This window comes from Aspergillus fumigatus, chromosome 7 (genome assembly GCF_000002655.1).
Source record: "Aspergillus fumigatus Af293 chromosome 7, whole genome shotgun sequence".
NCBI lineage: Eukaryota > Fungi > Ascomycota > Eurotiomycetes > Eurotiales > Aspergillaceae > Aspergillus > Aspergillus fumigatus.
Genome location: NC_007200.1, coordinates 2,029,097 through 2,042,761, shown reverse-complemented (window position 1 = coordinate 2,042,761; position 13,665 = coordinate 2,029,097). Strand labels below are relative to the sequence as shown.

The window sequence follows — 13,665 nt, the reverse complement described above, 5'->3', positions numbered from 1 at the left end:
CTTATGGGGACTCATACATGCAATATATATTAACACTAGATGTGATCAACAAGGATAGCATGACCATAGCTGTGATTTTAAGTTGACCATCACAGCCTGTGCTTTGTAGATGGGCAAATCCAACATCAGAATATATTGCTCTCCTGTCGTACTTGATACAGAGTATATTAACTATATGACAATGGCTAATTGCAAAATGTCTGCTGCTTTCAGAGCATGGCTGCTCGCGGCTGCTGCCGTGACAACCTTAGATACAATGCGACTTTATACATGCCACCGATAAGGCATGCATAATTTTGTCCAAATAGGCACATTCCTTGCCGAACCATCCATTCCAGCAGTATGACCACGGGTGCATAATGCGATAGAGCTATGAGTGACGGCAGTGTACATCATGCTAGGTAAAGACGTCTGAGGTTGAGGCACCAGTAGTGACTGACTTATTATATTAACGAAATTCTTAGTCAGGGCTTGGCAATTCTAGTAGGTCTGCGCTTGTGCGAAACTTGCAGCATTATGGTTGAACCTCGAACATCTCTGTGCAGATGACAAATATTAATTTGTTACAGGAACTTGTGATTAACAATTTGAATGAATACTACTGATATGTGAGAATGTTGATGGTCCCGCCCTCGGAGGTGATGAAGCTACTAAGCCTGTCTCTGAAAGAGCAGAGGGTGCCATTGAAACACCTGCTATTCTCTGGAAATGTCCTTCTTGAATATGTTCAGCCTAATATGAGGTGGTTAGATGATGATAAAACTATACATAAGAGAGTGCGCACCAATCTAAGGAAGGCTAAGTCACTATGAAGGTAAAGCTCTAGCAGTCTTCATTGGCCATAGCAGAAAATGTTACATCTTTGTGACAAACATGCAATGTGTCGAGGAAGGACTAGGCAATGGAAAGTACATTTTCCATTGGTTCAACCTTACTCTAACGCATCTGTATTCCGCCCTGTGTTCTTTAAACGAATCCTTTTCGCGAGATGCCGCTTAATCGATTGTTTGATCTACTCAATATTACCTCCCAAGAGAGGCAGAAAAGGTGAACCATGCTAAGATGGAAGTGTACATGTTGGCGATCATCGACTGTAACGTTGAATATATGATTACTAGCCCTGCGGCAGCAAATATTAAGCCATCCCTTCACCAACTCCCCTTGAGTATCAGAAACCTCTGAGATAATGTTGATGCCCCTCTAGGGCTGAATCTTGCCCTCAGGTATCTAAAACTTTGTTCAAGCTCTTCTAAATAGCCCATCTCTTTGCGTCTTATACATGAGATGCTGCTAAACCTTCCTTCAGAGTTGCTAAGAGCAACTCTTGAATATGTATGTAAATCCTTCAAGCCCTCCAAATTCCGCTGTGTTAGTACTGAATAATATAGCTTCCATTTAAGGATCTGTGGACACTCTACGCCACTTCAATTACATTCGAGCTCATGTGCTGGGACCCACTCTTCAAGCACACAGCAATATGGTTCCACCCCATTCTACCCACAGTCCTGAATCGTAAACAACTGTCAGCGGTAAGAGTATTTGAAGTCGTCCTGGGGCTATCAATAATGCACATCAGAAGCATGCACATCCTTCGCTATTCACAACATGGGCCATAAGAGGTATTCAGTTACACCTGGTTGCAAAACTGCTGCAAATGTTTATACTCTTGAATACTTTCAGGTGCCCACATATGAAACACGCTAAGCCGCTTTTGTGAAAGTCTCCGAGAGCCGTTGTTACTTGTTTCCGTAATAATTGGTACGGATCAACCTATGACGAAATTTACATAACCGTATTCCGACATAGAACGGTATCAAGCCACGTGGATATATCTCCATGATACCACGGATCCTCCCGGGAGATCACGTCGATCATCCTCGTAGGGATGAGAGAGGACGGCCACGCGCTCTCACGCCTGTTATGATTTCAAGCGCATTGATCATCCAATCAGAAATCCAAATCCTCATTTATACCTTGACGAGGTAGTACTTTTTATATGGGATAAATTTCAGGAGAAAGTAACAATATCCTGTCTTAGCTGTACTCTTGGGCGCGTGGGCTGGTCAAAGAAGGTTGCGAAGCAGAAGGCAAGAGAGCGGAACGCTGATCTACGGGACGCATACTATCTCCGACTTTTGCTCATATCGCCTTGCTTATGTGGATGAATCCGGGCGTGATAAAAGGATAGGTCTCAGACGAACCGGCTGGTCTCCTCATGGCATAGCACCACGCGTGTAAGCGGCTAAATTCCATTGTGATCAGCGATACCAGATTCTCCCAGCATTGGTCCTATCCAGTGTTTTCCAAGGCTCCACCAACAGTTCTGTTTTTGAAAATTTTATTGAGGAACTGCTTTACCATTGTGGAAGATGGCCAGAGCCAAAGTCTTCTCTTATTATGGATAATGCGTCCTTCCATCACTCTACGACATTAGAGAAAATTTGTGCGGAAGCAGGGGTAAGTCTGGTATACTTGCCCCCGTTTCCGCTGGATCTGAATCCGATTCAGGAGCTCTTCGCCGAATTAAAAGCCTTTATGAGGCAGTATTGGCAAGTCTATGAAGATAATCCCTACCAGGGCTTTGATTCTTCCTTAAATGGTGCGCTACTTGGGAAATGGCCAGGACGAATACATCATGGACAGCGAATGAAGCTTAGCAGGTACCGAGTCGAAGTTAACTATGTGTCCCAAATTCTCTGAACAATCTTCTTCCATATCCTCTTCCTCTAAGTGTACTAAATATCCTATTTAACTCAGTCGCTCGAGCAGTACAGAGTAAGGAGATGGCTCCCAAGTCTCATAGCTCTTGGTCATTTCGTCTTAGAATGAGTTGATGTTAGCCCTTCCGAACCAAACATGGGTATTCCACACGGCACTTTACCTTGATCTTATCATTGTCAAGAATATACTCACCTGTCTCTTGATCCCGTGCGTAGGCTTTTCTTTTGGAGCGATAAGCATGGAGTCCCCAGAAGGCAAATAAGAGTGTAGTCAATGGTATCGTTATAATCAGGTATATTTTGAACCTTGGTTTAATAACAGACTCTCCTTTCATCGCAGTCCAGTCAAAAAGAGGCATTGCGAACAACGACTACAATGCAGTTGTCAGTTAACTAAGGCTTCTAATTCTGCAGCGTTCAACATACTGAAATGTATGTTCCTGGCAGGAAAAGCATGGTTAGAAGCGCAATGATCTTCATTGACGAGCTATCACGCCTAGCTGCCCTTGCGATGGAAATATTGATCCTGTTGTTTTGTTGAGAGATTATGTTGTAAACCTGACAAAAGATATCAGTAAATGATAGCGCAAGTAAGAGAGGGTAACATATCCATACCACCCTAAGATCAATATCAATAACTGCTTGAATGGATTCAATATCATAAAGATGTGCGGTGGCAGCATTTTTTAGTAATTTGCATGCGAAAAATTCATCAATTTTCTCCGGCCCAACAATCCGAAGAACGTGGTTGCAGACATCTAGAATATATTTAGTCCCTGCTTCAATTGTCTTCAAGCGTGCCATTGTGACGCTTAATTCCTTGCTGACGTCGCTGTAACTTGCGCGGTATTCGTCGGACGGATGCCTGAAGATGGTTCCCAGGTTATTGACAGAGTCGACACATTCCTTTATTGCACGGCTGTCCTTCACGACAAATCCAGAAAGAACAGCACATAGGCAGAATAATAAATCGACCGGTTCGCCTTGGAGCTGGCTTTTCATCTCCTCCGCTTCTTCTTTATCCATCCCCTGGACAATGACCCACGGCATACCTCCGGAGGCTGGAAAGTGCATGGCGATGTGGACATTTTCCCTGTAGTATTGGGGAAGCTTAAGGAAACAAAATCCCCAGAGGAGGCCGTCTTCAGTCACCCTCTCAGAGAGAACAGAGCTTGGCAGCAATTTCCAGATTTCCTCTGTTGGTGTTTCGAGTCGACTAAAAAGCTTATCGAAAGAGCGCTTCAGTCCAGTTGGAGAACTTCCATAGCGTGCTCGTTCAGAGTATCTAGAAACTCTGTAAGCCATGTCGCTCATACCTAAGTATGCCCATATTAATGACAAACAAGATTTGGCAATGGCAATCGTCGTCTCTCGACTCTCGAAGGAAGTCTTCAGGTGCGCTTTCGCTCACTGATTCGCTGATGCAGGCTTGGAAGCCAACTGCCAGCCCATGTATATTGCCAGTGAGGGGGGAAACTCCGCGTCTATTCATCTGTACTAGACAGGGCGGAAATCGATAAAACTGGAGTGTGACTTCTGAAAGTGACGAGGTAGGGTTGGCTTCAAATAATGTAAGAGAGTGAGGCTTTTAAGGCATAGCCCCACGTCATGCAGGTTAGACCTGAGGATAAAGAAAATCGTTCTCATGTTACCTGTCAGCCTAGCGTGGCTGAAGAGTAAGCTCGACAACAGAGCGGCGCAGTCTTTTTATTTTAGAGCTAGCGAGTGATTGGATATTATTAGGCTGACAGCCCACGATGAGATTGGGCATTATTATATTTCGGTGACCGATGTATCTTACATTATCTGTTACGATTTGTAACTGGATCATAGTGCTGGGATTAGTGTCTGAGCAGTGGTGATGAGAGAAAAAAGGTTTCGAAGGTGCTACAACTGGTTATGCTGCCCTCTGTAGCCCATGTGCTTGCAGAGCATAGTAACAAACGCAACAGATAGATGGTGGACAGCTAGAAGTCTAGGAGGCTGCTGTGCCTTGTTCATCTTGGTGTGTCGTTTGCACGTGACTACCAGCCACGGTCTGAAGGATGCAGCTAAGGCACAGGCCTTCGGAATAACAATGTTCCTGAAACGCGTCTGTCAGAAATTGGTTCACGAACGGACTATTCACCAAGAGGCCTAACATCATTTCAACGAGAATTTATCTTATCTTCGGACGACTGATGCTGACAAGCTAAGAATAATAATAAGCAGAGTCATTTGTGCTGCGCCACTTAGCTCCTGCATAGTCTGTAGTAAGCACCTCCAGGATGGCAGGATACAGACAGGACAGTGTCTGTTGACAGTTTGCCAGATCCGCCAGGCACTCCAGCTATCGGCTTGCATGAAATCTTGCAGCTTGCTTAAACTCGGGCTTATGTTGTTATGCTGGCCCGTATTTTTTCGCTCCCTTGTCTTCCTGCAACCCCGCACTCAAAGAACGTCTTTGGCCAATTGTTTGCGAATGCAATGATACCCAACATTACCTGCAGTGCTAGTGATACTCTAATCGAATCGGACTGCCCGCACCCCTCATTTCTTGCAGTCTTACCTGGTCTATATGAGATAAGAGCCTCTCAGGGCGGGGGTATATCCCCTACCTTCCGCACGGCAGCTGGCTTCTTTCCTCATCTGTATACAGTACTCGCTCAAGGCTTGCCTCTGCCACACCACGAACATCATGGCCTTTCAGAATCAATTTACATTGTCTTTGGAACTGATGAGCTTAATTCCCCCAATTGTCTCTGCTGCTGAGAGCGGCTATGCGAAGGCAATGAAGCTCGCAAGAGAATTACAGGTAGGTTGAAAATACGGAAACTTGACGATTTGATTTGAACACGGCATAACAGAGTTCCGGTTCGGATATTGTTGTGGAAGAGGATTTTGCAGAGCTGTTTGGCCATTCGCGCATCGCAACGCAAATGGAATTTTCCTTTCGGACAATTGTTGCAAACTCTTCCGCACCTCGCACGCTATGCGACGGCATCTTCCTTCAATCTGGACCAGGGCCGACTGTCCTTCGGGCTCTCAAAAGCCAGAACACAATTTATTTCTCAACTGTCGTTCAATGTTAGTTTTTCGGTCTTTGTGAACGTATTGTCATATTTTGCACACTTTTTGATCAACGTCAATCTGACTCATGGGGGGGTTTAGTAATGGTGATTAATAATTTGTTGAGATAGGCTCATTCCTCGCATGCGTTCACAACAAGGCCTCCTTAGCGGCTGTGCTGTCGCAATTTTTGCAGAACCGAGCGACTGTAGCCTCACAAAAGCACACTAGGGGGCACCATAGCGAAACTGCGAGGGACGCGCCGGCCGATATGTTGATTCAAGGTTTTCTCCAAGCTTGTCAGGATCAAACGGCTGAGTACGATTGGTGCCGTAACTTAGATGCTGTTAGGGAGACACTTACCTTAGGCACCGATGCATCGTATGCACACCCAATTCGTCTTTAGCCCCTTGTTCGTTGCGATTCTGCGTCTGACACTTAAAACAGAATGGAGGGGATACCTCGAGTGATTTTTGAGGGCTTACTCGGCATGCTCCCTCTAGTGCAGCATATGCCAGACCACTTCGTGGATATACGTACCGAAAGCGGTCTTTGTTCGATTATTGTGTGGGCGCATCATATTCTTGGCTTGTCCGTCCTTGTCAAGACCAAAAGCGAGCGCCCTTATCAGGACGTTCGATTTGGCTTAGCACCTGAACAAGTTGTAGTTGAATTCGACCCAGACCATACCTGGAAAGACAATACGATTACTCTGCTATCTTCTGCAGGCGAAGAGCTTCTTTCTCTGAAACCTGAACCGGACGAAGAGAAAATCCAGTCCTCGCTGAAGAGACCTGCCAGAGGATACGCAGAAAGGATACTTCGAAAGGAGTTCAATGATGAGGAACAGGTGGAGAGACTTGTTATCGAGGTCAGTCTAATAATATGCGCATTCGCCATCTGTGTTTCGAAAAAGCTCTATAGAGTCGAGCCTCTTCGCAGTGTGAACCGCTCAGACTCTTCAGAAGAGAACATCTCTTCATCCAACCGTGATGAGAAGGATGAAGAGATAAAATTACAACATAGCATTCCGGAGAGCGCAGTATTTGAAGCTGCGCGAGTGCTCTTTGACCAGAAGCTTGACAAGAACACGATAGATGATTATGTGCAGCTTTTCAAGGGCGTTAACCCCTTGGCAAAACCGCCGAGATCATTCATTCCAATCTTGAAGGAGTGCCATGACTCGACTAGAGTCTGGAACCGTGTGACTTTCCTTGCCGTGCAACTTGCTAGCACAGTCGTTGCATTCTCACATGTCACTGAGATGGACATCGCTTCTGATTTCCTTATCTCTGCAGCAGCGCCAGTAACGATGACAGAATTCTACCATAATGTGTGGTCTTGGAACGGGGAAGACCTAATTCCAGTAGAAAAAACCGATTTTTTGAATTGTTGGCGCTACTGATGGTGGGAGACACCGGAGAGACGGATTTTGCCAACGTCTGTCTCCTAAGCGATCGAGGATGGAGTATGTTTATGACTACTCTGTGCGAAGTAGATCCAAGCTATATGGGTATGATTTACGTTTCTAATAGATGTGAGCTGTTTATTTTGCTGATGACATAGTGCTGCAGAGCCTGGTCACGTAAGGATCCAAAAGGGCGTTCCATGCAGGCGCTCTGTCCGCAAACATCGAATCGTGGATAGCTTCGCATTATGGGACTTAGACAGTGATGCTTTCCCGTCCCAAATAGTTGGGAAAGCAAATGATAAGATTTCACTGAACTGTTCTGAGAGAGTTATGTTTTCTGATCCAATTATCGGCGAAAATGGAGACAGTTTCGTTGTCGGTCTTCGACTTAAAATACAACGCAATGCCAGCGACAGCACCTCCCGCGTGCTAAGAACAAACTATTCCCGTCTTTTCTGCGGCCTGTGGATTATACAGAATACAAAATCTTCTTGCCCTCATCCAGTGCGAAAGAAAGACCATGTCACACTTCCTCCTGGATCAGTGGCAATAGACGGCTCTGCTCTCGCGGCACATAGTTCGGAAGAGGCTTCTGCTCGACTTTCGATTTGCCTAACCGACAGCAGTGCAGCTGCTCGATGGCGCGCATTGGTTGATCTACTGGAGATCCCGGAAGGCGGGTTTCCACAGGTGCTTCTGAGAAGCCCAGACTGCTGCTTGCAATGTGCGATTGACCAGGCTTCTGGAGGACGCAACAAATGGTATTTGATTACGTAACACTCTCCAGCCTGGCCAATGGATCTGATAGGGATCTACAAGAATGTAAGACCCGATTTGAACAACGTGAAAAGGCCACGACCAGTGGATTTCAAGGTACAACCACTCTACAGCACCGAGTACAGCCTGCTGTCATTGTGATGCAAGATTAAGGGTGGGTGAATTGGGCTGCGAAGCGAGGCTATAACGTGGGGGCTATCTGAGACGCCAAGATGGCTAAGCATACATTTACTAATGTAATGACATGAAAGAAGATGAGGGCTGCCGTAAATGCAAGTTGAAACATCAATTAAACGAACTGGAAGAGGGTAACCATGGAGCTTTAGGGAGGCGGTCCTGATATGGCTTTTCCGATACGCATCTCGCCAGATTGAGGAATGCTCAAAACAAAATTCACTTGATTAATCTGATCATCACGCATCACTTAGCTCCTGCATGGCCTGCAGCAAGCACCGAGTTCCAGGATGGCAAGACAGGAACGGAAGGCGGCTGTTGACAGTTTATCAGATCCGCCAGGCATACTCCATAGTGCCTGGCGGGTTTAGCTAGTTTGCATGGAACCTTCCAGGCTTTCCAGCCAAACGTGGATCGCCCGTACAGTATGTCGGTATGTCATCGTTACACATTAGTTACAGTTTTATACTGTATCACTAGAATACACGGAAGATAGATATTCCATGGCCTTGCTAGTTAAGGTTTAGCTCTGTTCTGGATTAGGTTTCAGAAAAGAAATGAGAAGTGTAAACATTTGCACCAGTATTGCAACCAGCTATATTCAGTCTACTGCGTAGAATACCTAAATTGAAACGGTGTTTGTAAGATTACCTCCCACCCCCACATCACCACCGCGTTACCGCCTACTGTTGCATTCATTTAACGTTCCCCAGAATCGAGTGCGACCAATATTCAACCTATAATGGCGATGGGACATTGGCACTGGATGGACACCGTGATCCTAGTAACATGTTTCCTGGGATCCTGAGCTTCTTCCCTAATATAGGCTCATTTTACCTATTTCAGTTTCTGGAAGGTCTTGAGGTTCACCAAGCCTCTACGAACACAATAGTTATCTCAGAGTTGCCAGCGCTTTGAAAGCTGACAATCAGCTACGAGGATTCTCACTGTAATTTTGGCTGTGTTGAAGTGGACTTGTCAACACTCCCTTAGCTATCAACATTCAGGCTGGAGAACATGAACTCACACTCACAGAGCCTGCTCATCTCAGGAGAGACACTGGCCTTAAGACGTGTCACCATAAGCTGGTCAGACTTTGATCTTCTGGACCTTCAAAAGCCAAAATATTGAGGAGATTGAAGCAAGTTTTTCAAATCTATTGTGCCCCAGCCCCCAGTGCAGAATCAAACTCCCGAGCCTGATATTACAGCATTCGGTAGATCTCTTGCGCCATCTGTTAACAATCGAGCTGCCGTCTTTGGAAGATCTCCTGATTGAGGGCATATATGATGATTCAGACATGCATGACTTCTTACCAGAACTCTCTAATCCCACCGACCAAGACTCCATACGGCTGAGAGCTAACGATGGCTCACTGCCCCAATTTCTGCGTCAAGCAAGGAGTCAGATAGAGCCTGTTGTGTGTTGTAAGTTTGTCTAAGAAAGGCAACTTCTATTAATTTTTAAAACTTACAATAAAGCTACAGGGGATAGAGACTGGTCTCTAACAAGAATGTATGAAAGATCAAGAACCTATTTCATTATCACTAAAAACCTTTATTACCAGTGCTAATGCTTTGCAGGTTGACAGTTTGAAGTAAACCCTAAGGGTGATGATAATATGCTATAGATGTCATGTTATATTATAGTGTTGATGTCTGATCTGAGGAGCGACATACTTAAGAGAGTTGGTTGCTCCAATTATCTTCGTCATCTGCGGACATACATTGCGAGACCTTGTTCCATGGAGACTTCCACAGGTTAGGCGGCTGGGGCCAGCTGATCACAGTAATCGCAGTAAAAAGGACTAATCTACTGTGTGCAACCGCAGTCCTTAACTAGATTTTATATTAAGAGATAAACACTATGCTAGAAGATAAAGGTAATAAGTGCATGGTTTGAGGTTTAGATCAGTGTAGGACTAGCAAATAACGTCGCGCTAAAATCCCTTAAGACTACGTAAATATGTCTGAGGAGGCGCATAGTCATACACACTTAGCCAGTTAACGCTGAATCTATGTGACACATCCTCACAGGTGGTCGATGCCCGGTCCTAGGGTTTGGTGTTTTGTACACTTACGGCCCAAAATCAAAGTGTAATAGACCTTAGAAGAAGAATGATCACAAGAGAGACAATAATCGCACCCGCGAGCTTGGACGTAGCGTTGCTTTTCGCCTTGCGCTCCCCTTGGGAAGGGAGAAAAAGTAGACATTGTGAAAGCCGTTTGCGTCGTACATGGTTTGGGCCTACTAAGCCGCACAGGAAGCGTAGAGCAGGCACTGTCATACGGAGTCTAGCCTTCGGGTCGAGGACAGTATAATAGGATGGGGATCAATATGATGCGGGAGATGTAGGACGCGCCACTGAGGAAGACACTACAAACGCAGATTCGTAACGAATACGATTATATTCAACATTCGTGCCGACCCGTGGCATCATTCTTTGAATCATTACGGCCGTTATCTACATTGGAAGTTATCCAGAATATGGATACTGTACCAACTTTTGACTGTTTGTTGGGTCTACATGCCACGACTAATGTAGTGCGGAATAGTTAGGTAGTCTACTCCAGTAAAGGTGATGTAAGCGCAGAAAATCGTCAAAAGCGACTGCTTCTACCCCGCATTGAACATTATCCCTTGCAATCTCACACATTCTCCATAGCATTCCGAGCTCAGTACCAGTATGTCCGATTCTGACGGCCTTCGCTCGCTATTGAAGCGAATCATGACCTCAAGTGAACACTCAGATATCACCATTTCTTGTGGTGCATACAATCACCGGGTCCACCGAGCGATCATAAGTGCTCAGTCCGAAGTCCTGGCCGCTATGTGTCACGACAACTTCCTCGTGAGAGACAACGAAAATAATTTTGTATTTAAAAGTGGCTAAACAGCATCAGGAAGGCAAGACTGGAAAAATTAGTTTACCCGATGACGACCCCGAGGCGATAAACATCATGGTCCAGCATCTGTATGGGCAAAACTACGAAGACACCAGACCAGATTTGGAAGACTATGGGGAGGATCGTGCCCTACTAAACCTAAAAGTATATGCGATTGCCGATAAATACAATATCACTTCTCTCGAAGAGTCGGCGAAAGCTGAATTCAGGGCTTGGGCTTGGAGCTCTCAGCGCACAGAGCCCTGGGGTCGTGTTGTGGAAGAGATCTGGAAAAGCAACGAATTCTCCGGTCTCCATCTTGTTATCGAGAAGCAATTAGCAGACAATATTGATCGAATGCTTGAGGACGATTGGCTGCCATTCATCGATATGGGGTTGAAGTTAGGGAGGTTTTCTGCGGCTTTTCTTCAACACATTATCGACAAGAAGAACCGCGTATTCTATGCAATACGCGATGCAAAAGTGAGGCACGAGCTCGATGTAATTGACCTTAAAAGAAAGATCAAGGGCTACAAAAATACCATCGAGCAGACCAAACATACCATTGAGCAGCTCAGGAACGAGATGGCTGCCGATACCTACGAGTCAGATGGAAGCATTGAATTTTGAATCAAGTGTCTAGCGATAAAACTGTACTGCCTTAGATGCTCCTCTCCTAATCTTGATCTCCGTCAGAACCCAGAAAGGTTTAGTCATATCACTAGGGAGCCAGTCCACGTCCGAGTAATGACGCTTTATCGAGAATCTAACGGAGTAGAAGTCCTGGCAACACACTGTGAGATATTTGAACGGCTGAAAATCTCATCATCGTGCGAGCTCACCCCGCGCATGTTTTGCTGAAGGCTGAATCATATTGTTTTGCAGCATCTAACCAAGTTCAATGGAGCGATTTCACTACACCAGACAGTACAACAAACATCCATCCGTCGGATAATAGACCATATACTTCAAGGAATCATGGCCAGGAATGGACTTGCAAGCGCTCTCGACAGTAGAAGTTGTCCACGAACCGCTGGATTTCGAAACTTTTCCTTGATGGAGCTAGATGACCAGCTCAAAAAAAGCCATTGTAGCTTCAACGGGCAACCATTTTCTCAGCAAAAGAGCGACTCCGACGCGAGCCATATTCATTGTCCATGCAAAACCACATCCATTCATGCCTGCACTTTGCAGGAAAGCGAAAACCCCGTATCTTGGCACATTGCCGATCCATGATTGTATAAATGCAGCGAAAGAACCTTGGAGCGTTAACACGACGACGCCTTTCACACAAGGAAAACAGGTCCAAGTCTCTGTCCTCGCGGTTACTCACCGGCTTGGGGGCCCAGAAGTCCAAAACCAAAGAGCTTTAGCAGAGGGTGTATTAGGACACTGGGGAACAAGAAGAAAAATAGGCTAGACATCATTTGTGTCAAAGCCATTGTCTACTTTGATAACCTTCGCAGAATCAGAACGGTTACATTCTTCTACGAATGATCGACACAGAAATAATAAGTCTATCTGACAGAACTTGGGAAAGAACTGTCCATAGTCGCCATACATCATGGATACATCACATCTGGCGAGCGTGTCTCCAAAATCTCAAACACTTAGGCAACGCAAACGTAAAAATGGTGGCAAAGGCCTCAAAGGCGGACATCAGCACAGTCGACTTATGGTGAAAACAGTGAATACGGAGATGATTGATAGCATGGCCAGTCAATGGTCTTTGTTTAAGCCAATGGTTTAACGCTAATACAGCTGCCAGAGAAGCTGCAGAGCTAGCCGGTTGTAGCAAGTCACAACTTCTTGCCAGCATGAATTTGAACGCCCATGAATAATATACTCGGTATATCTCAACTTGATATCTCAACTTGCACGTAATCCTCAGAAGACTCTCTCGGGCTACTGCCGATGCATTTCCTTCACAGTGGACCGAACCAGACACTTTCTTCGACCTATATTCCGTCTTAAGAAGCCTCCTTTGAAGAGCTGTGGTCGAAGGTGCTGTACTACACACCTATTACATCGAACTTTAACATCAATCGCGGCTTACAGAGCTATGGATAGCTGGTTATTTCCCTTACAGGCAACGCCTCTGGAGCTTTTCCTGATAAAGGTCAATGCCTGATATATAGCTCTTCATGCAGGATCTTTCTCAGGGCTATACGACGAGTGTGGAGCTATCACGTCTCAGTACACCGACATTTATCTGTCACGGAGTTATGGCTTAACTATGACCTTTGAGATGGCTAGGTTAAGGTATACGAATGCCAGAGGCTTCGCTGGCGTTTGTCTAACACCTCCCTTCTTTCTTTTTTATTTTCTTGATGCGGTGTGAGATATTGAGTCAACATAGCTATTAGGCTGCCAGGTAGATTGTGGCGATCATAATTTCCAAGCCTCAGTCACTAAACTGCTCGGTTCGCATGCTGAGCCTTTGATTTTCTTCCTCGTTTGGCCACCCTATAGTTGATTCCACAAGAAACACCACCGCTCGGGGCACCATGTCTTGCACTCAAAGGCTGTATGTCACTTGGGGAAGACCATACACTGCCGTCGCCCGCCGACGTTTCCGTCACTGAGATAGAGCTAGGCGTCCGTAGATTTGCGACGTTTGAGGGCCAGATCAATTGATAATCCGTAGAAG

At 45.5% G+C, this 13,665-nt stretch overlaps 2 protein-coding genes across 2 annotated transcripts; both read left to right on the top strand.

The window, feature by feature from the left end:
• The first annotated feature begins 4,680 nt into the window (after positions 1-4,680).
• On the top strand, positions 4,681-8,634 carry AFUA_7G08645 (uncharacterized protein). The gene is made up of 6 exons (XM_077805238.1): positions 4,681-4,972; positions 5,032-5,514; positions 5,567-5,786; positions 5,900-6,149; positions 6,216-7,281; positions 7,343-8,634. Exons 2-5 carry the CDS (start codon positions 5,398-5,400, stop codon positions 7,171-7,173), a joined length of 1,545 nt encoding a protein of 514 aa, XP_077661366.1. The 5' UTR covers positions 4,681-4,972; positions 5,032-5,397; the 3' UTR covers positions 7,174-7,281; positions 7,343-8,634.
• A 2,111-nt stretch (positions 8,635-10,745) lies between these two features.
• Positions 10,746-11,874, top strand: AFUA_7G08640 (BTB/POZ domain-containing protein). The gene is made up of 2 exons (XM_743658.2): positions 10,746-10,981; positions 11,034-11,874. Exons 1-2 carry the CDS (start codon positions 10,817-10,819, stop codon positions 11,643-11,645), a joined length of 777 nt encoding a protein of 258 aa, XP_748751.1. The 5' UTR covers positions 10,746-10,816; the 3' UTR covers positions 11,646-11,874.
• Positions 11,875-13,665: the final 1,791 nt, after the last annotated feature.